Consider the following 27,378-nt stretch of genomic DNA (forward strand, 5'->3'; position numbering starts at 1 on the left):
AACAAAAGTTTTACAAGAAAGGAAATGTAATAATTGGTGATAACTGTATAATCTATGGCTCATCCATGAATAATATTAACATAATTACAATAATGTACACAGCAAATATCATTCTATGCCAAAATTATGATGTAACCTATTATATAGGGAAAGGAAGTACTTGTGTTTGTCTCTATGTTTGTATTGGGAAGGAGTATAAAAAAGCCAAATTCCCATCTTCCACAGTGGAAAGTTGAGAAACAGTATGTGAAACTGAAAGAAAAAAAAAAATCAATCAACAATAGATTAAGATTTTTTTAAAGTACATTGCCAGAAGAAATAATTAAAAGAGTTGACATTGAGGACAAGTGAGAGGGAGGCAGGGGATTGGTACTTTTCTCAGTCTTAATTTTTTTTTTTATTTTTTTAATGTTTATTTATTTTTGAGAGAGAGAAAGAGAGGGAGAGAGAGAATGAGCAGGGGAGGGGCAGAGAGAGACAGAGACACAGAATCAGACGCAGGCCCTGAGCTGTCAGCAGAGAGCCTGACACAGGGCTCAAACCCACGAACCACGAGATCATGACCTGAGCCAGGCAGATGCTCAACGGACCGAGCCACCAAGGTACCCCTCTTACACAGTTATTTTTAACTGATCAAAATAAAACTTCAACTATAAAGGAAGAATACTTTCCTGCCAGGAGCTTAAGGATGAAGCAGGGTATGTGGTAAGATTCATGGCACAGACTTACAGGGACTCATACTGCCAACAGCTGGGAGAAGTGTCTGGCTTGCCATGCATGGCGAAGCCACCAGAGCCATGCCCCATCCAGCTCTTCCTGGGGAATTTTGCTGCCTTCTGAGAAGGCTTCACAGAGCTGCATAGGGTAGGAGAACCCTCCAGATGAGACTGGAGTCAAAAGTGGGAAGATACTGTCCTGCATCCCGTAGCTCTAAGACAAAAATCCCTCTTGGCATCTGGGAGTCAGTAACGAGACTGAATTTCAGATTCGAACCTACCTAAAGGCCTTCTAAACTTAGGAGATAGGCCCCTGAGTAAGCACAGGGGGTCGATCCTGCAGGGAAAGAATGTGGACCGGGCACTGCTATTGTTCTGTGGTCAATGCATTAGGATGAGTCAGAAAATAATGAAACACGGTATTTAGTGAGGATTTATCTGTGCCATGTGCTGTGCTCACCGTTGTACAGAACCGTCCCTTTGTGCCCTCGCTACACGCTCTACACTGGCACAGAGGGAACGCTGGTTGGGTCCTCGCCACGTCTCGGGTATCACATTAAATTCCATTCAGTCCTCTGAATGGAACAGCTCTCTGGGTCGAGGTGGACGTGTTATTTTGCCTACTTTACAGACGGGGAAACTGAGAAACGGAAGCGTTCATCATTTCCCCCATGGCACGCAGCTAGTAGAAGTCCACGCCAGGACTCAAAGGGTGTGGATTCCCAAGACTGTACGTGGGATGGTGTGTGAGCGCTAGTCCACAGCAATGCTGGCCTAGAGCAACAGAACACAAACTGGGGCTCAGAGGATCCAAGAAACAAGCCAAGGGTGCACAGCCACCAAGGAGCGGAGCCAGCGCTCGAATCCAGCCTTCCCTGAGCCCAGAGCCCACCAGGCATTGCTACGTTAATGGCATAACGAGAGCTGCCTCCATAATAGAGAATCCAACAGACTAAGGAAAGCAAGCCACTCTGTCCTCAGGTTCACACTCACGGTGATGGTGAACACACTGACCAACGGTATACGGGGTATGAGGCGTACAGAGATAGCAAGCATGGAGGTCAGCAGTAAAATCCTCAGCCCCTGGGCGCCTGTGTGGAACAGGTCACCCGCCCTCCAGTGGAACGGGCGGCCTACCCTTTGCCTGCCCCTCTCCTTTCTAACACCAGCAGTAAGTGTTCAAGTGGTAAGTACTGTTGCAGTCCTTTCACTCCAGGAGGTCCTTCCGTATGCCCTGCTCTCAACTCTGAGGCTAACCCTTGCTGTTGGTTGGCTGGCAATGCCAGGCTTGCCTTGGTTTTTGCTCTGCTCTTGGCATTCCAGGCTTCAGGAGTTGGTATCCTCATCCTCCACCCCTGGGCTGCTGACTCGGATTTCTTACCTCATACAGAGTACCCTGTGGTGTGGCCCGCAGGCCCAGATTCCCAGTGAGTCAATCTCTACTAATTGCTATGGGAACCCCTTGCTGCAAAATGCCCACTTTGATGCTACCTGACTTCCTCCACACTAGCTCATTCCCACACATCTGGGCCTCTGTGTAGACATGAACTTAGTCTTTACTTACTACCCACTTACTCTGGGATTGGTCTCTGGGTCTGAGGTTTCTATTTCGGGTTCCTCTCTCCATAGACCTATCACTCATAGTAGCAACTAAAATTGGTAAGACACTTCACAGTTTATACTGAACAAATATTCTGATTCAACTCCACAAACAATAATCCTTTGAGATAGGCATTGTTGTCGCATATGTACATATATTCAGGCAAGATAGATAATCTGTCCAAAGTTGTAAAGAATTAGTGGCACAGATAGAACTAGAAACTAGGTTTTCTGACTCTAGACGCTGTATTCTTTCCAGCATACCACACTGCCCATAAAGCCTACATAGACTCAAACCCCAGTTATAAAAATTTCCAAGCCTCAGGGCACCTGGGTGGCTTCAGGCAGTTAAGCATACGACTTCGGCTCAGGTCATGATCTCACGCTTCGTGGGTTCAAGCCCCGTGTCAGGCTCTGTGCTGAAAGCTCAGAGCCTGGAGCCTGTTTTGGGTTCTGTGTCTCCCTCTCTCTCTGCCCCTCCCCAACTCATGCTCTTGTCTCTTTCTCAAAAAATGAATAAACATTACAAAAAAATTTTTTTAATTTCCAAGTCTTATTAAAATTTTTTAAATTTCCAAGTCTTATTAAAAGGCTTGGAATTATATATCAAAATCACAGCAATCAGCTTAGTGAATTTAGAAGTTAATGACAATGTAGGAACGCCTGGGTGCCTCAGTAGAGCGTTCAACTCTTGATTTCAGCTCAGGTCATAATCCCAGGGTTGTGGGATGGAGTCCTGCATCAAGCCCCACAATACACTTGGGAATCTCTCTACCTCTCTCTCTCTCTCTCTCTCTCTCTCTCTCTCTCTCTCTCTTTCTCCCTCTGCCCCTCTCCCCAACTCACTCTCCCTCTCTCAAAAAAAAAAAAAAGTTAATGGCAATGTCGATCAATCAACTGTAAAATCAAGCTCCAGAATATAAAATAAAATAAGATAAAAGAGAATAGATTAGAATAATGAAATAAGGGGCGCCCGGGTGGCTCAGTCAGTTAAGCAACCGGCTTCGGCTCAGGTAATGATCTCTCAGTCCATAAGTTCGAGCCCCACGTGGGGTTCTATGCTGTCATAATCGCTCAGAGCCTGGAGCCTGCTTCGGATTCTGTGTCTCCCTCTCTCTCTCTGTCCCTCCCCAACTTGTGCTCTGTCTCTCTCTCTAAAAATAAACATTAAGAATAAGACATGAAATGACATGAAATGAGATGAGATGAAATGAAATGAAATGAGATGAAATGAAATCCCAAGCCTCCAGGCTGGCCCTGCCCTCTGGCGCCTGTGTTACTCTTGCATCGGCAGCTGTCAGGCATAACTGGCCACATGCAGCTCAGTATGCTCAGCTCTGACCTCAGCACACCTTCCGAATCACTAGCTCTCTCCATGCACTTGGCTCCATTTCTGTAAAAGCTCTCAGGTATTCTCTATACGCAAAACCTCAGAACCCCACTTGGCCCCCGCCCCCACCCATACCTGCCCATTCAGTTACCTATTGAAACCGAACATTGTCTCTGTGGTCACTCCCCACACGTCAATCTTCCCTTCCTCTCTTACACCTACTGCTCGGATCCAGGCTCTCATAACTACTGCCCCCACCCCTACCCACCCCTGCCCCCTTCAACTACTAGTCTTCTCCTTCTTTACACTGTCTCCTTTCTCCTTCCATCTTAAACCTACAAGATGAATCTCAGTAGCATGTGCCACATTTCCTCTTGCAGAAAACCTTTGTGTGGCCCTTCATATCCTTTAAAAGAAGATCAGTTCCTTCACCTGTGCTTCTTACACTGTGTGCTGGGAAACACCAGTGTTCTGTGGACACGAATAGGTCCTTCATTAGAAAAAAAAAGAAAGAAAGAAAGAAACGGCTGCTATCTATTATCATCTCTTCTCCATTTACATGCACTTTAGCTAAGAGCCCAAATATGTGACCAAGAGACCTGAAACTTTTTGCTTAAAACCAACATCTTTGGGATGCCTGGTTGGCTCAATCAGTGGTGCATGGGACTCTTGATCGGGGATGTAAGTTCAAGTCCCATGTTGGGTGTAGACATTACTTAAAAGCAAAATCTTAAAAACAAAAAAAACAAAACAACTAACATTTTCAAGATGTACTTGACCACTGAACACTTTTTCCAATGAAAACTTATGAATATCTGATGGACACTAATGTTCCACAAAACACAGTTTAAGACATTCACCACCTCACCTCCACATCCCTTTCTGGACTTACCTTCCACCACTACCATGTACAAATCCTTTTTGCCTTGAAACTGGCTCCTGACCAAGTCAGACCAAGTTCCACCTTTGAGTTCAACGCTATCCTTCCCTGACCACCGGAGAAGCCTGGTGAGCGTTCTCAACTCTGCTCACTGCATTGGGAACCACATATTCCAGATTTTTGACATGGTTCTTGTTTCATGAGATTTACCCTTCTTAATAAAGATGATTCAAGTATAGCATGAAAAGAAATTTGATTTTAAAGGATTCTTACTGTAAATAAATTTACACATCATAAAAAATCCTTTATTAAATCACCCATCCTGATTTCTGATTTATATAGTTGGTTTGCTATAATTGTTGAGCACACCTATTTTTTGCACTGTCTACTGAATTTACTGTCTGCGGTTCTGTATGGTTAGTTATGTTTGATACCCCTTCAGATCTCTCCTACCAGGTTGGTCCACTTACCTCCAGTATTTATTTATCATCCAGAGTTTTATGCTCAATAACTTAGGTAGATTACGATGATTCCTTTTTTCTAATATTTTTATTTTTAACTAATCTCTACACCCAACATGGAGCTCAAACTCACAACCCCAAGATCAAGAGTCACATGCTCTACCAACTGAGCCAGCCAGGTGTGTCCAGATTATGATGATTCTGAGGTTGCTCTAAGACTCGCCCAGAGACTTTCAAATGGCAAAGTCCTTATTACCCAAAATACACATTTCACCTGTAAGACCAAGACTGCCTAAGAAAGGAATACTCTGCTTAAATTTAAGAAATAAGGCCTAGTCCTTAGTGGGGCATCTTAAAGCCACAAAGATTAAAGGAAACAAGAGGCACCAGGACCAGAGTCGTTATTATATCCATTTGCAGAACCCACCGCTCCTTTTGAAGACTCACCTGGTACTCAAATATCAAAACTAGAGAAGTACATAAATAATGGTACAAAAGCAGAAATGCACCAGTGTATGCAGGTGCTTCGATATAAAGCAAGTGAATGCACTAAATTATTTGTGGGTGAAGTAATATACTATTCTGGATTTGCTTTAAAACACTGCAACAAAAACAAACGTCCAAAGAACATGAGGCAAAGACAGATGAAACAAGATTGGCAAAATGTTGGTAACTGATGAGCTGGATAACTGATCGTGAAGGCTTGTTACAACACTCTCTGTGATGTTACACGCACGGGAAAGTCTCTATAACCAAGAAATATCAAATGTGTGGACGACTGGTGTTGAGTAAAGAGGAAGGATGATGATGGTGCAAGTGCCTTGTTTATCAGGTCTGCACTTCTGTCAGCTTCTCTCCTTCCACTGTCAGTAATCAGACCGACCCGGGTATCACAATCACCCAGCCTGTGGCTTCGTGCTACCATCACCCCTTCTGAAAAGGCCAACCCAGGATTAACTTCCATCAGGAGGAGGCATGTAAATGGAGCCCAGTCTCCTTCTCTGTCCTTTTTTTCCTGCTGTTCATCTGTTCTTCCGCCTCCCAGCCTACCTACTTCCCTGTCATCCCACCCAACTGCTACCTGCACACATCCTGCCTGTCCTTCCTCCATCAGGCTTGTAAGCCCTCATAACATCCCGCCTAAAACTGCAGATATCTCAGCTATCGACCGATACCAGGAATATGAACCTTCTGTCTCTCTCTGCCTTTGTATGTCCTCTTGATTTCTTTCTGACAGTGTGAATGCTGACCTTCCTGCTGACCCAGCCCTGACCTTCTTCTGTGCATGCTCTGATTCCAGAACCCACTCAGGTGGTGCCCTCACATGATGCTCACCATCTGGCATTAAAGAGGCAGGGAGAGGCAGGCGAAAGTGCACAGAAAGGTGTGACAAAATTGAGAATGTGTCTTATCATAAACACGAAAGAAGAAAGAATTTCAAGGATACAGTGCTCAAAGGGGCAAAATGCTAGAAAAATCTATGGAGGATAAGTAGTTAGAAGAGGGTTTTGGTAACTAGGGAATCATTACCAACTGTGACAAGTTCAGAAATGATAGAAGTGAGTTCCAGGAGCATAGAATTCAGGCAGGAAGGAGGCATGGAACAGACTGAAAACTTACCTAAGAATATATACAAGGATGAGAAGGAGAAAAATATATAGAATCTTATACAGAAAAAAGTCCAAACATGGGGGTTTTCAAGATAACTTAGGCAGACATGGGCATGTCTGAAGGAGAAAGCCACTGGAAAGAGAAAGGATGAAGAATCTAGGGTGTCAAGGGGCGCCTGGGTGGCTCAGTCGGTTGGGCGTCCGACTTCAGCTCAGGTCATGATCTCGCAGTAGGTGGGTTCTAGAGCCCCACTGACAGTTCAGAGCCTGGAGCCTGCTTTGGATTCTGTGTCTCTTCCTCTCTCTGCCCCTCCCCCGCTCATGCTCTGTCTCACTCTGTCTCTCAATAATAAACGTTAAAAAAAGTTAATAAAAGTTTAAATAAACTTTAAAACCAAAAAAAGAAAAAGAAAAAGAAAATGAGAAGCTTGAGAAAAACAGAAGGTTGGTTGGCAGAGATGCTATGGAGATTTTGTCATGAAATGAGCAAGTTATTATCAAGCATCTGTAGGAACTCACTTCAAGCTCAGCCAGGCACTGGTACTGGGAAGGGTTGGGAGGTGCCTGGGCAGAAAGGAAGCTAGGGGAATGGATGCAACTGGAATAAGTAGGCAGTCATGCTACACAAACAAAGGTTTAGTGGATGATATCTTACAGGAGGGCTGGTGAAACTTAAAGCATCTCCTTGCTGCTAGTTAAGCAAAGGGGTGGAAACGTCAAGGAGGAGAAGTATGGTTAGTGTATTAGTATGGACAGGGAAATCCACAACAGGCTCTGCAGAATCGCTTCATGTAAGGAAACATCAGATGACTACAAGGAAGTTGGAGTACAGCCCTCCTCCCTGCATTGTTCAGTCTTTACTGTGAGAAATCAACAAAGACGGTAAAAGCAGTATCAGAAATGTAACAACAGTGACAAGCATTTCTGATGTGAACTGGTGATACCGCAGACCTTACATGAGAAGACTGGATACTAAGGGAAGCCGCGATCATTATTTCAGCTAGTTAGCTATAGCCAACTGTACTCTTCCATTCCCACTGATTTCAGGAAAGGAAGAATGAAAACTTTAAGTCTCAGGGAGTGAGGCAAAAAACAAACCTGGCTATAATCACTTTGTGGCAAAACAGCATTTCTCAGCCATGCATGGTTCTGCTTCTCATATTCTCACATTTAATAACAGTATTAATGTTAAACTCAAGTACTCACTTTTGGGTGCTTAATTAACATACCAGGTATCAGGCTACATTTATTTTTTCTATTCACCATTGTATCTTGAGATTTGTTCATGAAGAAATACTTAATTCTAGCTCTTACTTCTAATCCCCTGTGCAGTATTTCATTTTTTTCAGATAGCACATTTTCTACCCTTTTCTTTACTATTGGACATGCAAGGGATTTCTAACGCTGCCAGTTCCAACTATGCTGCAGTGAACTCCTGAGAGCTTATGTTTCTGCATCCCTAGAAGAGGGTCTGCGGGGCATATGCTTCTATGCGAAGATGTAGAATATGAACATCGGTGCAGTTCCACCCATGCTATCAAGTTCTACTGCAGTGAGCATGCTCATTTATCTCACCAGTCACAGTCCCCAAGGGCTCCCCCTTCTCCACATCTCCGCCGGTCCTTTATGATTATCTGTCACTTAACTTTTGCCAAACTGATGGCTAGCAATGAGCTTCTCATTTATTCTTGCCTTTTCCCCCCCATTTAATAGTTTGCTTAGTGTCTAGTGTGAGGTGTGATGCTCAGTATTTTACTCCAACTGGCTGAGGTTGGCGGGTATAGCTTCAAAGTCACATGTGGGATAGATGTTTCTTCACGAACTAAGGTATAACGATACTTCCAAAGGGGTCACGTGTATTTATTATTGAACTTCAGGGGCGCCTGGGTGGCGCAGTCGGTTAAGCGTCCGACTTCAGCCAGGTCACGATCTCGCGGTCCGTGAGTTGGAGCCCCGCGTCAGGCTCTGGGCTGATGGCTCGGAGCCTGGAGCCTGTTTCCGATTCTGTGTCTCCCTCTCTCTCTGCCCCTCCCCCGTTCATGCTCTGTCTCTCTCTGTCCCAAAAATAAAATTAAAAACGTTGAAAAAAAAAATTATTATTGAACTTCAGAAAACAAGGGGGGAAAAGTTGAATGAATTATGCCTTCCAACAAATTACAACTAGCTACTATGAAAAGCATTTGTCTCTAAGCAGCATGATAAGAACACAGAATCAATGCAAGATAAATGTGAGCCAACACGTGCTGTCCCCGCATGAGCCCAGCTTTGTTACTTTCCAATGGCTTTTCTTGGGAGTCACACCTAATCCGGTTAACGACTTTTATTTAAATCCCTTGAGAAACAGGACAATTTTGCTTTCATTTCATGGCAAAAGATAGCTTGATCTTGAAAGGCTAGTGTGAACACAAGGCTAAAAAGAAAGCCAAGGATCCACATCATACCGGTGACAACGGAGAAAGAAAAAAGAGGGACTGCGTGGTCATCTACACATTATTATCTCTGACAAAAATGATGCTGACAATCTCTTCAGTGACTTATTATCCATTCAAATTACTCTTTTATAAACAGCTCAACCACGTCTTTTGTCTATTTTCCTTGGTTTTTAAAACTCATGGTATTTCCTTACAGAGCTGTAACTTTTTGATATTACTGATGCAGGTAACACTTCCTGGACCATGCTGTCCTTTGTTAACCAAAATATTATTTTTAATGTAGTCTAATCTGTCAATTTTTCTCCCCAAGGATTGTGTATTTTACACCTTTTTGGTATATCTAGTTGACTTTTCTTCATATCACAAACCCACATCTCTGAAACATTTATTTTAAAATTAAAGCATTTTATGGGGCGACTTGGTGGCGAAGTCGGTATAAGTCCGACTTCGGCTCAGGTCATCATCTCACAGTTTGTGAGTTTGAGCCCCGCGTCAGGCTCTGTGCTGACAGCTCAGAGCCTGGATCCTGCTTTGGATTCTGTCTCCTTCTCTCTCTGCCCCTCCCCACATGTGCTCTCTCTGTCTCTCAAAAATAAATAAATGAAAAAAATTTTTAATTAAAGCATTTTCCACTGATTTATGATGCATCACCACCATTCACCAACTTCACATGAAAATAGGCACCTGCATTTGGACTGTCAATCATGTGCTGTCGGTCCATTTATTTTTATACAAATATCAATGCATTTTGCTAATTATTGCTTTGCAGTATATTTTAATATCTAGGAGGGCTACTCATCTTCTCTCCTCTCCACCTTGGTTCGAAATTTCAAATTTTTATTAGCTATTTTGGGGACTTTATTTCCTATATATATTTTAAAATGAATATGTCACTTTGCCTCATGAGTCCTGTTTTAATTGTTATTCAAATACATTTAACATATTCCAAAGTTGGAAAAACTGGCATTTTTAGCAAGTCTTCCTACTCATGAATACTGCATACTTCTGTATTTATTTGGATTCTCTTTCTTGTCCTTTATTAGAGTTTTATACTTGTCTTCATAACACTGTTGATTTTCTTACATTAATTCCTATTTATTTGATAGCCTGTGTTGCTACGAGAATGGTATCTTATTTTTTTTAATTATATTTTAAATTGATTATGGGTAAAGGAGCCTTATTTACTTTTATATATTGATCTTATATTGGGAAATCTTGCTGAACTTTCTTATTGGTGTGACTAATTTGCCCATTAATTCTCTTGGATTTTAAATGTAAATTATCATCAGCAAATAATTACAATATACCCTCTTTTATATCAGTTGCTATTTTCTTTTCTTTTCTATTGGCCAGAATCACCACTACTATTCTGGTAAGCACAACTTACACAAAGCACATATCTTGTTCCCAACTTTAGAAGAAGCACCTCAGGCTTACCCATTAAATATGACATCTGCTGTAAACTTTTTGTATATTGGCTGGGTTTTATTAGATCATAAAGTTCCTACTTCTAACTTCTAAGAATTTTCACCATTTTTTTTTTCATGTGTACTAAGATGACTCTCTTTTCCTTTGGTCAACCATTATGACAGTGAATCATAAATTTTCTGAAGCTGAATCATCTCAGTATTCCTGAGGAAACTGCCACTTGGTAAAAATGCTTTTTAAAAAATTTTCAGTATCCTTAGATAACATTAAAAAATGTTTTCATCTAAAAAACTAGGGTATACTTTTCTTATAAATGAGAATTATTCTAGTCTAGGTTATGCAAACCTCATAAAATGAGTTGGGCAAGGCTTTTTTCGTTTCATTTTCTGGAAAAACATTAATATATGGGATCATATGACCCTTGAAAGTATGGTAATATCCATCTTTAAAAATTTATTATCTTTTTTTTTAATACCTGTTTATTTTTGAGAAAGAGAGAGAGGGAGACACAGAATCCAAAGCAGGCTCCAGGCTCTGAACTGTCAGCACAGAGCCCGATGAGGGGCTCAAACCCATGAGCGTGAAATCATGACCTGAGCCGAAGTCAGATGCTTAACCAACTGAGCCACCCAGGGGCCCTGAAAATCATTATCTCTTTAATAGTAATTCAATGTCAGTGATTATAAGTCTAGCCAAGTTTTCTTTCTTCTTAAGTTGACTGGGCTTTTATTTTCATACATGTGTCCACTGTATCCATAAATACTTCTCTTATTATCTTTAATCTCTACCTTACCTATTTTAATTTCTATGTTTTTATTTTTTTTAATTCATTTGTATCTTTTCTCATTTTTCATTGGTGAGAATTCCAGAAATGTATCCATCTTCTTAGAATTTTTAGTGTATGTATTGAAGGTTTGGGTTACATTCTATGTTGTTTCTTTTCTAGGCCTTTGATTTCCATATGTATCTTTATAATTTATTTTGTATACTTTAGGTTTACTCTATTGCTCTTTTTCTATCATCAACATTTCTATAAATTTACCAAAAACAACAACAACAACAACAACAACAAAAAAAACACAAAGCCCCATGAGAAATTAACTTCTCTTCCTCAGGGTCACAGATATTCATCAAAGTCAATAATTTCACTAACCTCTTCTCCACCAAAGTGACAGTGGAGACTAGAGGCAGGCCTCTCACCAGTTGATCCGCAATCGGATGACAAATGGTTGAGGAATGCGGAGGTGATGTCAGCATTTCCAGTCTCAGTTCAAACACAGTTCCCACATGGTTCCAAGTCTGAGAAAAGTCCCAGCAGCCCTCTGAGAAGAGACAGAGGCACCACCACCCTGAGGAATCCATCCCTAGACCCAAAGAGAGAATTCCCTGTGTTGACACAACTCTTCAAATCAAGCCAAACTCCGGCCAAAGAAAACACTGTGTATAAAACCCCAAACCCCTTTGTCATTGGTAACCTTTGCTTCAGTGCAGAGTTTACACATCCTGAAAATTATGTCCAAGTTCTTCTTGGCAACATTTCCAAAATTCTGAACCATGACCACACTGCTGTTTGTGAATGACATCATCACATCTGCGAGTCCTGATCACCAAGGAGGCCTGTTCAGACGGAGTCCCTTCCCAACTGCCTCTCACCTTACTGGGAAACTATGTGCACAGGAAGAACAGGAAATGGGAAGGCACTCTACATTCTGAAAGCTCAGTGCCACGGAAGGCGGGATAGAATTCTATGCTGGAAAATACGTTGATCACAGCTCTTCAATATAATAATCATTGTCAAGTGACGTTTATGGTACACTTTAGAATTTACAAAATGTTTTCATAAGTAAGATCTCATTTAAAATCTCAAAACAGCTTTTCCCATGTCAGCCATACCTCAGCATAAAGCAGTTTTTAAAAAGAGAGATGGGGCGCCTGGGTGGCTCAGTCGGTTAAGCGTCCGACTTCGGCTCAGGTCACGATCTCACAGTCCATGAGTTCGAGCCCTGCGTCGGGCTCTGTGCTGACAGCTCAGAGCCTGGAGCCTGCTTCAGATTCTGTGTCTCCCTCTCTCTCTGGCCCTCCCCCGTTCATGCTCTGTCTCTCTCTGTCTCAAAAATAAATAAACATTTAAAAAAAAAATTTAAAAAGAGAGAATAAGAGGCGCCTGGGTGGCTCAGCTGGTTGAGTGTCTGACTCTTGATTTGGGCTCAGGTCATGATCTCATGGTGGTGAGACTGAGCCCCGTGTTGGGTTCCACGCTAGGCTTAAAGCCTGCTTGAGAGTCTCTCTCTCTCCCTCTGTCCCCCCCCCCATTCATGCTCACTTGTGTGTGCTCACTCTCGCAATAAATAAATAGAGACAGAGAGAGAAGGGGGGGGGGAAGCAAGTACAGACAACTCCTGAAGAATTTTTCTCACTGCATAAAAATGGGACTTAGATGAAAAAATGGGATCAAGAGAGATTTCCTCTAAGATAGGAGAAATACCAGTTTATTTAAATCTACTTACAGGAGGAATCTGAAAAAGTCAAAGGCATAGAAGAGAAATCAATAGTGGTTGCCAGGGGCTGGAGGGTGGGGGGATTGGGGAATTGTCATTCAAAGGGCACTAGGTTTCAGTTATGCAAGATGAGTAAGTTCTAAATATCTACTGTACAACATCCGTGCCCACAGATTACAATACAGTACAGTGCATTTCAAATGTTGTTAAGAGGGTGGATCTCATGTTAAGTGTTCTTACCACAAAAAACAAAGGGAAACAGGAAACCCTGGGAAGTGTTGGATATGTCTGTTCCCTTCACTATGGTGATGTATCATGGGTGTTGGCATATGACCAAGCTCACCAAATTTGTATACTTTAAATGTGGGAAGTTCTTTGTATTCCATTATACTTCAGTAAAGCTGTTAAAGATAAAATCTTAAAACAACCTACTAATTAGACACAAATTGTGGTATTATTTTTATGTATCAGTCATGCGAACTAAGGCTTGGACAAAGTAAATTACTTCCTAAAGTATACATGCAAGCAAACAAACAAAAAAGGGTAAACTTGGGGGGTGCCTGGGTGTTTCATTCGGTTGGGCATCCAATTCTTGATTTTGGCTCAAATCATGATCTCACAGTCTGTGGGTTTGAGCCCCACATCAGGCTCCACACTGGCAGTGTAGAGCCTGCTTGGGGTTCTCTCTCCCTTCTCTCTATGCCTTTCCCCTGTACTCTCTCCCTCTCTCAAAATAAACTTAAAAAAAAATTTAAGGTAAATTTGGGATAAGAACCTGGAATTTTAGAACCCAGAATTTTGTTTCCAATTCTTTCTTTCATGGTTTGAGTTCCACCCTCACTTCCAGCCTGTGATACAGCTCCTTCTACTTCATGAAGAATGCTTCCCATTCAACTGTCATGAAACCCTCCACAGCACCTTTAACATAACAAGTGTATAGAGATTAAGGTAACTGTTTATTACCCATGGGGGAAATCGTTCTATTCGATCATGGAATCACTTTCCACGTAAATCTTCTATATGATGGAGACGTGCACACTGGGAGGTAGGTAGAACACAAGTATATCATTTCCTCAGCTGAAAAATGGAGGCCATCGGACCCCACCTCTCTGCAGACTCCCTTTCTGGCTTCTCATTTTCCTAAACTCCTAACACTGGAGTAGCCCAGAGCTCAATTTGGGGAACCCTTCCTTTTCTCTAACTATACTCATTCCCATACTAATTTCACCCAGTTTCATGATTTCAAATACCACCTGTAGTTAATGACTTCAAATTTATCCATCTAAGTGGGACCTCTCCCATGAACTCCCATGAACTTCACAAATCCATGTGGACATCTAGTGGGTATCTCAAACTTAACATACGCCGCCACCGAACTACTTATCACACCTTCCTCCCCAAACTCGCTCCCCCTAAGACCTTCCTCATCTCAGGTAATGACACCTTGATCCTTCCTGTCGCTCAGGCAGAAAAATAAAGCCATTCTGACCCCTCTCTCTCACACCCCATATCCAATCCATCAGGAAATTCTGCTGGCTCTACATTTAAAATGTATTCAGAATCCAACCATATCTCACCACGCTCGTCTGATCTAAGTCATATTTTCCCTCACCTGGATCACTGTAATGCTGATGACCCTGCTTCCACCCTGGTCCCCCACGGTCTATTCTCAACAAAGCAGCCAGAGGGATCCTTTTGTAGCATTCCAGGCCTCGAGGCCTCCAGCGGCTCTCCACCTCTCACAGAACAAAAGCCAAATTCCCATCATCACCCATAAGGCACCACCTCCTGACCACCCACTAATTTTCTGACCTCATCTGCCGACTCCTCTGTCCTCACTGACTCCACCCCAGCTACGCTGGCCTCCTCACTGTGCTTCAAACACACCACACCTGCACCCCACTCAGGACCTCCGACTGGCTAATTCTTCCGCTTGGAACATTCTTCTGCCAGATATCCACGGGATTCACTTCTTCACCTCCCTCAGGTTTTGCATCAAAGGTCACCTGCTCACTAGAGCCTTCCTCAAACATCCTATTTAAAATTCATGTCTTCCCTCACATTCCCTATCTTCCTTTATTTTTCTCCATTAGACTTATCACCTGTGAATTTGTTATATCATTTACTTAATTTGGTTACTGTCTAACTCCTGCCCGGAACATAGCTCCAAGAGGACAGGAATTTTTGTCCCTTTTTTCCTCCCTGATTGATACCCCAGGTACACGAACCAAAGCCTGGCACACAGTAGGTACCCAATAAACATGTGCTGAACTGCTGAATTAATGAATAAATTAATGAGTAAATGAACGAGAAAAGAGGACCTCTAGAGTCCTGTGATGCCAGTATGCACACAGGCGTGCACACAGGCTATATATGTGCACATAGGTTATATGCACATAGGCGTGTGGATAAGCTAAAAACCAAGAGCAATTCTTCAGCTTCCAAACACAGAGGGACCTGTCAGAGCTGCCTGGTTCATCCTCCAGGGGCAGGGGTCCCCTTGGCGGAAGCTTCCTCGTGCAGTTTCCTGGGTCCTTGCACGTGTGAGAGTTAAGAAAGGAGATTCATTCACGCATCCCAACAGCCAGCTCCCTTGCCCTAGCCATTGGACAAATTAAGACCTCTGAGACCTGCCAGGCACCTGCCACTTCACTACATGATCTGGAGCTGCCACCTGGTCTACCACGCAGAGATGGGAATTGCCACGACGAGAGAGGAGCACGGCATGCTCTAGGGAAAGCTCTGGGTACCGACGGGACAGACCGTACTCTGGGCACGTGGGCCACGTGAGACAGGAAGAGTCGTTTCCCTCGGACAGCCGGAGTCATTTTATGTGTGCCAAGCCCCCACTAGGTCTCCAGCCCGGAGGAGGGATTTGTAGTGAGTGGGTTAACAGATTACGGGACGCTCTTGTTCTTGCACTCCCTGTGGAAGGGACTAGTATACTCCTCTCCTCCGTCGCCCCCACGTCTCCAGGGATATAAAGCCAAGCCCAGGTTCCAGTACCGACCAGACACAGCTAATCAGAAACTACTGTGGAAACCCTTCTGGGTTCCTCTTCCAGCCTCTCCATCTCTTCTCCTCGTTCCAAGTCCTCCTCCTGGCTTCTACAACTGTGCCCTGCAGCTCCGGAGCCTCCTGCTTTTCACGGTACCTGTGATCTCTTTAACCTCCAGTCCCCACGTGCTGTCTCCTCTCCCCTCCGTCTCCAAGTCTCCTAAGCCCAGGTGAGGAGAAGGCTGCCATCTACAAGGTAGGTGGGCAGAAGAAGAGAAGGAAACACCAAGAGTAGAGCGTGGAGGGGTGCTTGGCTGGCTCAGTTGGTGGAGCTTGTGACTCTTGATCTCAGGGTTGTAAGTTCGAGCCCCATGTTGGGTATAGAGATTATGTAAAGATAAAATCTTAAAAAAAAAAAAAAAAAAAAAAGAGTAGAGCATGGAAAATGGAAATAAAGAAATCAGAACACTTCCCAGCTAAGTTTGCCCAAACGAGAGACTACATGTGAGAGAAGCATTTCTTCCCATACCACCACCCTCCTTAGTCAGCTCCAGTGCCCACATCAGTCAATCATGGGGCACAGGATGTTCCAACCACTCTAACTGTGGATCCCTTCAATCTTGGGTGCACTCAAGTGGGGACAGGTGTGAGGAACATCAGGCAGCTACAGATGCCAGGACTTTTACAGTCTGCTTCTATTTTTATCACATGATGTTACCCAAATGCATTTCCTTTGCCTCAGCTATCCCATCTAAAAATGGGAGAGTCTTGTCTCCTCAAGTGAACAGAGATTCTCAGGGCAAGAGGCGTCCAACAGTATGTTGTTTCCATAGAGTAACAGGTAAGAATAAAATTGAGGAAAATAATTTACTTTCTTAGAGGCAGAATAGAGAGCATTGAAGAAGAGAGTATCTGCTAATTATGATTTGGCTCCACAGGACACACAGAAACTCCCTGTCATGGAATTGTCAGCGGCTCTATTTATTTCTCACTTCCTGGCCAGAGCACTAAATCCCCAGGCGTTGGACCACACCAACCACAGGGCCCCCTCCTTGAAGAGCCCACCCCTGGCCTGGCCAAATCCTGTGCCTTCCATCCCATTTCATCTAATCTTTGTTGCTATTCTCGGCAACCACTGGAGACTATTCTGGAAACTGGGAGGCAAGCAGTAGGGGTAGTGAGGAGAATGTCCCACCGGAAAGAGCTCCTGAAGCCAAAATTACGCGGACAACTCTCAGAGGTGAAGGGTTTTCTGAGGGGCCTACGGCTTTCTGAAGCAGTGTTCTGAAAATATTAACAGGGTTCTCTCCCAGAATGCGGCTGGCCCAGGAGATCAACATTTTTTTCTCTCACCAGTTTATGTTTGCTTATCTGGGGGGTTCTTCTTTTCTTTTCTTTACTGTTTTAATGAATCATGAAACCGCCCTGGCAAAACCGAGGTTGCCTTGACCTCCTCATCCAAACAGCTGTCTCGCCCTGTCACTGAGTTCTAGCTCTCCAGCCATGACCCACAAGAACCAATAGCACATTTCACAAGGAGGGTCTTCTGGGTTTTTGAGGGAGTCCTCTTGCTACTTTGTAGCAAAAGATGCAGTTTAGAAATTAGAAGTTATTTTTAAACCTATTAAAACTGAATTCATGGAAAGTGGTAGTTAATTAAAAAAATAACAAATTTTGAAAACAAACTAATTTCCCTCTAGAACACAGCTGCAATATTTTTTTCCCAAAAGATTAGGTGACTGGTCCTCAGGCCTAGAAGACTTTTCAAATGGTAACGGTACAATGACGGTGCATTTACGTGTGGTAACGTTGACCTTCACGGTGCCAGAGCTGGGACAGTCTCCTCACCAGGCAATTTTAATGTTGAACATGAAAGTGCTCGTTTCTGAAGCTCAGCCTTCTTCCTCTGGCAGAAGCCTGGGTCAGAGATTGACTTTAAATGGGTGCTTCGTTCACGCGAGAGTCTCTTTCAAAGCATCAAAGGCAGAGAGCTGGCTCGAAAACCAGTGGGGCTCCTATATTTGTATGGTTCAGAGCTCCTCTCCAGATGAAAATGAAAGAAGGCAGGAAGCTGAAATGATATTTTGCTCAAAGCCTTAATCCCACAATTGATTTGGAGGGGGAAAAAAGAACCAACAGTGGCAACTATTCAGGGAACTCTAAACACAGATGCACACGTCGTCGTGACTGAATCCTCAGGCAACTTTGAGGAGAAAATGTTGGCCAAAATGCAAAACCCGAGGTAACACTTGAGTCGGAGCTAGAAAAGTGAAAGACTGTCCACGGAGCCATCATTTTGAGAAGAGCTCCAGAGCAGACACAGAAAACAGCAAAGGCATCTCATTTTTATAACACGTAGAATCACTAATCACATAAGCGGAGAAAAGCAAGAATGTTCGTATAGGGAAAATATGCCCTAGTAAATCTACTTAAATGCTTTTAGGGGATAAAGATGCCGACAAGAAACCAACAGAGGATTTCTTTTATTTAGACTTTCAAAAGCCTCTGACAAGATATCTTACCAAATTTAGTCATCAAGGACTCAGCAGACGCTCTGCCATGGATAAGGAACTGGTCACAAGACACAGGTACTGCTGTGAGAGAGGCTCGTACCCCAGGGGTCGAGGCTGAGATTACAAACGGTTGCAAAAGGAAGCACACAGTGAAATCTCTACATCCGGAGATGATATTTAGCTCCTCTGAGAAATGAAATTACCAAACCAATGAGGACAATAACACTGAAAGATGTAAGTTTGTGTGACAGAACAAGAAGATGGTAAATGCACTTTAATTCAAGGGATTTTATTCCAGAAAACAAATCTAAACTTATAATACATAACAGTGGAAGTACATGTAAATGCATGAGTTCCAAGTCAGCTCTCACAAACCAAGGAAAAGGCTGATGCCATAGGAAAAGGACTCGTTACAATAATTATAGCTGTCAGCTGTGTGCAGACAGAGCCCAAAGGTTGACATACTGTAGAAGTTAGTTTGCAATGTGACACAATTAATAACTACCTCTGGCTGTCCACTCTGTGCCTGGCACCGTGTTGTGAGTTTCTTTGGCAGTGTATGCATTTCTCACCAAACCCTATGAGTTAGAACCCTTACCTCCATTTAGATGTAAAAAGACTGAGGATCAGGGAGACTGAGGCAATGTGGCTGGTGAGTGGTTGCAGCAGATTTTAAATCTACAGATGTGTTTTTCCACAGCCCGTAAAGCAACTGGAAACCTAACAGGAAAAAAAAGTAGAAAGATGGAGGGTAAAGATGATGATGATGATGATGATGATGATGATAGATTGCTATGTAGGTAGACAGACAGACTTATCTACATCGATGTCTACTTATCTCCCCATGAGTTTCCCAAATCCAGAATACTATGTACACCCTGCTTCTTGGACCCCAGAAAGACAGAAAAGGCAAGAAGTTAGAAAGCACCCGAAAGGACACAATCAAGAGGGGAGGAGGGTGCATGGTGGAAACACGAGTTTCTGGAAGAAAGACGCGCTAAGCTCCTCAATCGTGAAGAAAAGCAGAAAGATGAGAATGCTTTACAATCTTTTTGCGCCCCTGGTTCTGTGCTGGTATCTCAGGGAAGCTTCACCAAGCCCCTCCTTTGTTATCCCTATCTGGCAGTGCGGAGGCAAGGCTTTGAAAGTGTTAAGTAACTTGTCCCCACCCCAAATCAAACTCAGCAAATACCAAAGCAAAAATTTACACTCAGGAGACTCTTTCTACTTCACAGAGGATTTAAAAAGGAAAAAAAAAATCCTTTTTTTTTTAAATTTTTTGAATGTATAGTATGTATTTTTCCTAAAAGGGAAGCACTGGAAGAAAACAGATTCCAGAACAATTTGTATAAACTCCTAGACCAGAGGCCCATGACAGATTATTAAATCAAGTTAGGGAAACTCAGGCATATTTATAATCTTCTAAATTTAATTCCGTGGGAGACGATGATCTGATTTTTCTTTTCTTTTAAATGTTAATTTTGAGAGAGAGAGAGAGAGAGAGAGAGAGCACAAACAGGAGAGAGGCAGAGAGAGGGAGAAAGAGAATCCCAAGCAGGCTACACGCTGTGAGTGCAGAGCCCAACACGGGCTCAATCCCACAAACCGTGAGATCATGACCTGAGCCAAAACCAAGACTGGGAGGCTTAACCAACTGAGCCCCCCAGGTGCCCCTGACAATGATCTGATTTTTCTGTGACTTCTCAAGCGGTGCTTTTGTAAACAATCATACTAAATCAGCACGCTCGGGGCTACTCTGGAAAACAATTCTGGCAGAAATAGAGCCATCAAGCAGGAGTTGTGAGACCTGGACTCTGACCCAGCTCTGCTGCCAACAGATGGCAGTGAGGCCCCTCGCTCGTCATGTGGGCTCTCTGGGCCTCACCTGCTACAACGTGAGGATCTGGACCTTGACCCCTGAGCTCCATTCCAGTTCAAGATGCTATGGAATCCTCACAACTCTGAGGGGCCTGACTGGTCTGCCTCTCAAATCTCTCACTGTACAGCCTCTCTTTAAAAGTGCTTTAACTGGGGGCGCCTGGGTGGCTCAGCCAGTTAAGTGCCTGACTTCGGCACAGGTCATGATCTCAGGGTTCATGAGTTTGAGCCCTTCATCAGGCTCTGCAGTGATAGTGTGGAGCCTGCTTGGGATTCTCTCTCTCTCTCTCTCTCTCTCTCTCTCTCTCTCTGTCCCCACCCCACTTGTACACTCTCTCTTAAAATAAATAGACTTTTTTAAAAAGTGCTTTAACTGCCTACTAACATGACCTTTTTTTGGTAAGTTTATTTATTTTGAGAGAGAGAGTGCAAGTTGGAAAGGGGCAGAAAAAGAGAGGAGAGAGAGAGAGAATCCCAAGCAGACTCCACACTGCCAGCACAGAGCCCAACGTGGGGCTCCGACCCACAAACCGTGAGATCATGACTTGAGCCAAAATCAAGAGTGGGACGCCCAACTGCCTGAGCCACCCAGGCACTCCTAAAATGGCTTTTAAAAACATCATTATTACAGATAATTTTAACTGTCCTGCATAGCAAGTATCAAATCTGAGATCTGCAGCCCCAGCCCAGAGAGGCTTCCAGCCACATCCAGATGTCCTGGGCCACCGGCCAGCCATTACTCTGTGGGTGCTCCATGGAGCCTCACACAATTAGGAAAGCAGATCTGCCAGAAGAATAACAATGGCAGCGATGAATGTCAAAGCTAAGGAGAAATGATGTTTAGATTTGCGATCTTAGGTTATCTGCATTCCTGCTCACATCCACATGTCCTCAAGAGAAACGTCAGGAGACACTGCCTAGGAGAGTGTAGGTAATTTCTGAGCAAGGGCAAGGTGGGAGATGTGGGGAAAGGGGTAGGGTGTGTCTTATGAGAGGATTTTCTAGGAGAGGTATAAATAAGGAAGAGCATGTACTGGATAAGACCATGAACTACCAGAGGTCAGGCTGCCTCAGTCTAACACCTGCCTTTAAGCTCTAACCAGCTACGTGACATTTAGTTCCTTTAGGTATCTCTCAGTTTCCTCATTTGTTAGACGGGTACACTAAGAGTCCACCTACCTCGTTACGGGTATACTAAGAGTCATTAGGATTAAGTGAGTTAAATGTGTCAAGTCCTTCTGAGCACTGGCCTACCAGTCCCTTAACTGCATTCATTCTTGTTGATGTTATGAACCACCTGGAAGGGAGACTATCCGCCCTTCTGCCCCCCGGGGAGAAAGGTGGCTCAGGCAGGCCTTGCCAACGAGGGTGCAGCTGGATTTTGAATCAAACCGCTGAAGTTTTGAAAGTGTGTCCTCCCCTCCCCCTCCCAGACAGAAGACGTTTCGAATACACATTCCTAGAGTTTATGACAAATCGTCCTGAATACGCTAAGCAAAGTAGAATATTCCTCAGTCTACTTTGATTGAATCGACCTACCTGGCTTGCTTCCCACAGCCTTGTGTGTAAAACATAATGTACCTTGAGCTTGTGGTTACTGGTGCCCCCCGACCAACTATCTTGTCATTTCTGTGCAGTGTGGACATGAAGGAAAGAGCACCGGATTGTTGCTGTCTCTCTGCCCCCCACCCCGTGCTTCTCTAAGAAGATGAAAAGACAGAAGTAGAGAAAGGGCAAGCCGAGGCAGAGTGAAGACGGCCGTCGTGGGTATTTCCGCAGTTTCACGCTGCCTGAGCCTCCAGGACAGCCAAGCTCCTCCCTCCCGTGCCCACTTACGGCTCCAACACCGGGCAAGGGAGAGGCACTCCTCACAGGTTTGTTAAACTGGCTCAACAGAATGAATACTGGCCAAAACAAACAAACAAACAAACAAACAAACAAACAAACACAAACAACAAATGTGAGGGCTCTAAAAGAGATGGGAAGTGACTCCCCCTCTCTCCAACCCCCCACCCCCACCCCACAGGATCCTCCTCTGTAAGACCCCAATTGCGGTTTGAAGGTGCTCCACTCAGATGACAGGAAATAGCACAGAGTGATAAATATAAACCCTCAGAATTCTTCTTTCTAAAAAGAGCGTTAGGTAGCAGAAATCAAGCTCTTCCCACTCCTTCCAGCTCTTCCGATGATTTACCTCCTGCCCCTGACCAGGCTTTATTGCTATTGCATTCTATGGTATAACAGCACAAATTCCACTTCCAACATTGGTTATTAACGGTGACTCAGAGGCACTAAGAGGAAATAATAGTTGAGCTTACAATTAGAGTTAATAAAAAAGAGATAAGGAAATAAAAAGAGATGTCATTAATAACTACTGGAAAATCAAACACCCTCCTCCAGTTTGCCTCCACGTCCCTATCACCTTATGTTCCCCACTGCAGAGGTTTGCAGCAATTGCAGCCAACCTACAGGCTATCAATGTTTTCCAAATGTTGCCTGCAAATGAGTCATGGGTGACTCTGGGAAAGAAATTGTGTTCAGTCGGCAAATTTAGAATGTACTGCTAACTCTGAAAGGCGAGTTAGAACAGATACACATCACTTTTTCTCACGTTGACAGAGTATTAATAAAAATGTTAGGGACGTTTTGTTCCTGATGCACCCAGAGAGGCCTTCCAACCAAACACCCCTGCTGCCTAAACATCTGCCTCAGCACCTGGCACAGACCTGGGTCTCTGTTGAAGGCTAAATCAATATGAACTGGCCAACTGATCCCAGTGACCCGTATGGGGTCATGGGAAGTTCTGGATTCAGCCTCAGGAATGCAGATTCTCTTCCTAGCTTTCTGTGAGTCGTTAAGCCTCCCACACACACACACCCCGCCAGCTTTATTTTCCTTTTTAAAATTATGAGGTTGTAGGAGATGATCACTAAGGTCTTCATCTGCATTTTGTTTTTGTGATTCTGTGACACATCACAGAAAGCAATTCAAAGTGATAGTGCAGGGCAGGGAGGAGGAAACGGAAGCAGGGCATAAAGACACAATTCTTGCCTTGAGGAGCTAAGGCAGAGGACAGCATAACACTCCTGCCTACAGACAGGACCCACCAAACAATACCTAGGGTCTGAAGGCAGGGAATCATTTGTAGGTGGAGGTCAGGGGTGATAGGTTGTAAGCAAAGGGCCTAAAATTAAGGCTTCTTTGGAAAAAGCCTGTTGAGAAAGCAGCCTTGGGAATTCTAGTCCAGGAGACAAAACTACACAAGTTAATAAAACGTCCATCACGGGGAGGTGGGGCTGGAAATGCATCTAGACACTCTACCCCCTCTCTGCAGCCCCTACTCCCTCCCACCTCTAAATTCCATCCAGCCCTTCCTCAAGCAGCAGGGTGGAGGGACTATACTCGCAAGCTCCCCCTTTCCCCGTTTCTTTCCTACAGGTGCCTCTGGGCAGGCCAGTGCATGGACAGCCCCAGCAATGCCACCATGCCCTGTGGCTTTCTCCTTCAGGGCTTCTCTGAGTTCCCGCACCTAAGGCCGGTGCTCTTCTTGTTGCTGCTAGCCGTGCACCTGGCCACCCTGGGTGGGAACCTGCTCATCCTGGTGGCCGTGGCCTCAGTGCCCAGCCCACCACCCATGCTGCTCTTCCTGTGCCAGTTGTCAGCCATCGAGCTCTGTTACACTCTGGTGGTGGTGCCCCGCTCCCTGGCTGACCTGGCCACGCCAGGCCTTGGCGGGGGCAGCCCCATCTCCTTCCTGGGCTGCGCAGTTCAGATGCAGATGTTCGTGGCGCTGGGTGGGGCCGAGTGCTTCCTGCTGGCCACCATGGCCTATGACCGTTACGTGGCCATCTGCCACCCGCTGCGCTACACCGCAGTGGTGACCCCAGGGCTGTGCGCAAGGCTGGCCCTGGCCTGCTGTCTCGGGGGACTGGCAGTGTCCGTGGGGCTCACAGTGGCCATCTTTCACCTGCCTTTCTGCGGCTCCCGCCTACTGGTGCATTTCTTCTGCGACATCACAGCGCTGCTGGACCTGGCTTGCACACGGAGCTACGCCGACGAGCTTCCCCTGCTGGGCACCTGCCTCGTGCTGCTGCTGCTGCCCTCACTGCTCATCCTGTCCTCCTACGGAGCCATCGCCGCCACCCTGCGTCGCCTGCACTCCCCCAGGGGCCGGTACAAGGCTGCCTCCACCTGCGCCTCGCACCTGGCCGTCACTTTCCTGCACTATGGCTGTGCCACCTTCATGTATGTGCGACCCAAGGCCAGCTACTCCCCACGGCGGGACCGCACGCTGGCACTCATCTACACCAACATCACGCCGCTGCTGTACCCGCTCATCTACAGCCTGCGCAACCGCGAGATCACCACCGCCATCCGCCGGGTGCTGGGGCAGGGGCGGCAGGGACAAGGTCTGTGTGAGCCCTGAAAGCAGGCAGGGACCAGGCCAGAGAGGGCAGCTCCGCTCCCTAAAGCTAACTCTGTCAGGAGGTGTCTGTGTCAGCAACACCACGAGGGGGGCCTCGAGGACTGGATTCAGGAAAGGGAACCTGGAAAAGCGTCCACACAAGAAGAATCTCCTTGTGGGGCAGGTGCCCCATTCTCCACCCCTCCTTTGAGCAGCGGCCAAAGACAGCATGGTAGAGATCCCCAGGCCTGCAGATAGTGGCCCCATCAGTCTTTGCTAGTTTCCCCCCATGCACTGGGGCCTGTGCAAGGTGATGGGCTCACATGATGAAGAAGGCACAACTCATGGCCGCAGGGGCTCACAGATGGAGTGGGAGGAAAATGTGAGCGGTGAAGGGCGATGGATGGAGTGGCTCCTGAGAAGGGGTTTCTGTGCTAGACTTTTTGAGAGGAGAGGAGAGTCAGGGGAAACTTCCTGGAAGACAAAGATGGCTAAATGGAGAACTATAGGTTGACTAGAGGTCAATCAGGAGAAGAGGAGGGTGAAGAAGGTCCGGCAGCAATGATTCAACAGGGGCTGGGTATTTGGGGAAGGACCTTGTAAAGAGCGGAAGGATTTGAACTCACGGGGTGACATGATGACCTACTGTTCCTGTGTGGTCACTGTGCCCACAGTGTAGAGAAGGATCTAGGGACATGGAGGTCTGTCTGGGGAGCTGCTGCCCTATTCCAGGAGAAAGGTGAAGGGGTTTGGACCAGAGGACTGACACAGGGTATTAGGGGCATGGAGTCAAGAGACAGGCAGGAGGTGGAAACTACAGAGGCTTGACTGGATATGGAGGCATGAGAAAAAGGGGAGTTAAGGAGCATCTCTAATCTGGGGCACTGGGTGGACGGTGGCTCCATTTGCTGGAAACGAGAAAACAGGAGCAAGCTGGGAGGGTGGTGATGGGTGCTGAATCTGTGCTGGTGCTGAATCTGTGTAGCTGAAATGCCCCCCCGGACCAACCAGTGCAGATGCCGACTAAGGCAAATGTGGTTGTGCAGAGTGCAGGGCCAAGAGGAGGGGAGCTCTGGATTTATAGATGGCCACCGAGACCATGGGGTGGGGGCTACCCCTCATTAACAAAAAGCTAACAATTGCTCCCCATGTGATGAGATTAAGGGTGATTTTTATTTCCTGATGGTGTACCTTCCAAATTTCTCCTAATCATTCTCAATGGGTGTTACTTTTATACAGAAACAAGCATTACTTAAGAACAAACACTTTGGGGGCCTGCTCAGTGAATCATAAAGACTTGTTACCCCCCATCCCTGAGATGAAAGCCTGAGCCCACTTGCCTCAACACTGTCTCCTCACCAACAGCCCAGGAATGAAGAGGAACTAGAGTGAGCTCTGTGGGGGCCGATCCAGCATATACCTGTGTGGTACGAGGGTAGGAATGCACCAAGGAACCTTAGCCCACCAGAAACTCGGAGGAAATATTGCTGTCAAAGACACAGCAAGGAGACATCGAAAGGAAGAATTACTAATCCACAATGTCATGTAAAACTGACAGAGAACATAAAATCCCTGGATGTGACATTCTCAACAATGTTACATTAGTATATCCTGGTGTGTTAAAGGGACAAACTGGCACAAAACCTTAAGTACAGATGCCAGGCTACACTAAGAAAATCCCAGAAGTTATTCGTTCATCTGTATGTGCAATAAACAGCTGTTTATTGAGTGATGGTTCCATGCCCACAGCTAGACAGGATTCAACTGTAATCAAAATGGCACAGTATTTCTAGCACCTCAATCCAAATTACTGAAGGAATGAATGAAGACGAAGCCCATGTGTAATTTGAAATCTACCAGGGCACTCGGGAAAATAAATAGGCATTGCATTATCATGTGACAGGTACTATGATGGGGAAAATACAGGACACTGTGCTAAGCGATTAGCCTAGACTTGGGATGGTAGGAGCATTAGTAAAAGCTTATGAAGAAGTGATGTGTAGGACCTCAGTGCAAGCAGGAATAGCAGAGCCAGATAAAGACAGCTGGGAAAGGAGCATCCAGGCAGAGGGAACAACATGTGCAAACGTCCCAAGTCCAAAGAACACTCCAGGAACTTGTTGATGGGACTAGATCTAATTGGTGTGGCTGAGGGGTGCATACTTCCAGTATTAAGAGATTATGCTACAGGTACAAACAAATAGGGACCAGAGCACACAAGTGGTACAAACAACATTAAAGAGTTTGGACTTGACCCTAAAGAAGAAAGAGGAGACAAAATAAGGGTGGGGACAAGGAGAAGGAAAAGAAGGAAAAGTCATTGAAGATGTTCAGGCAGAGGAGTGACAGGATCCAATATAAACACTGACTATGACGTGAAGAAGGAAGTAGAGAAGGACATGACAAAAAGGACCTTTACAAGGAAGCTCATGTAGAAATATAGGCTGGAGATAATGCTGGCCCATTTAGGCAAGTGGTAATGGAAATGGAGAGAAGTGGACAGGCTGGAGAACTATTTAGAAGGCAGAGATAATAGAACTTAGTGCAGACTGAACAGGGATAAAAGAGAAAGAGGTATCAGATAGACATGGGCTATCTAGAAAAGATGACGGTCCGGGCTCCCTGAGATGG

The 27,378-nt window shown here is 45.0% G+C and overlaps 1 protein-coding gene and 1 long non-coding RNA gene across 2 annotated transcripts in view; one reads left to right on the forward strand and one right to left on the reverse strand.

The window, feature by feature from the left end:
* LOC147582989 (uncharacterized) overlaps positions 1-27,378 on the reverse strand; it is a 201,517-nt gene that overhangs the window by 65,928 nt on the left and 108,211 nt on the right. The window lies entirely within an intron of this gene.
* On the forward strand, positions 23,655-24,768 carry LOC112866474 (olfactory receptor 10AC1). The gene has a single exon (XM_025929377.2). The coding sequence runs from the start codon at positions 23,803-23,805 to the stop codon at positions 24,766-24,768; it is 966 nt and encodes a 321-aa protein (XP_025785162.1). The 5' UTR covers positions 23,655-23,802.

Source organism: Puma concolor, chromosome A2 (assembly GCF_028749965.1).
Source record: "Puma concolor isolate L17-30 chromosome A2, mPumCon1.1.hap2, whole genome shotgun sequence".
NCBI lineage: Eukaryota > Metazoa > Chordata > Mammalia > Carnivora > Felidae > Puma > Puma concolor.

Bases quoted from the DNA above. Each gene is read 5' to 3' on its own strand.
- LOC112866474 (XM_025929377.2), top strand. From the start codon at position 23,803: ATGGACAGCCCCAGCAATGCCACCATGCCCTGTGGCTTTCTCCTTCAG.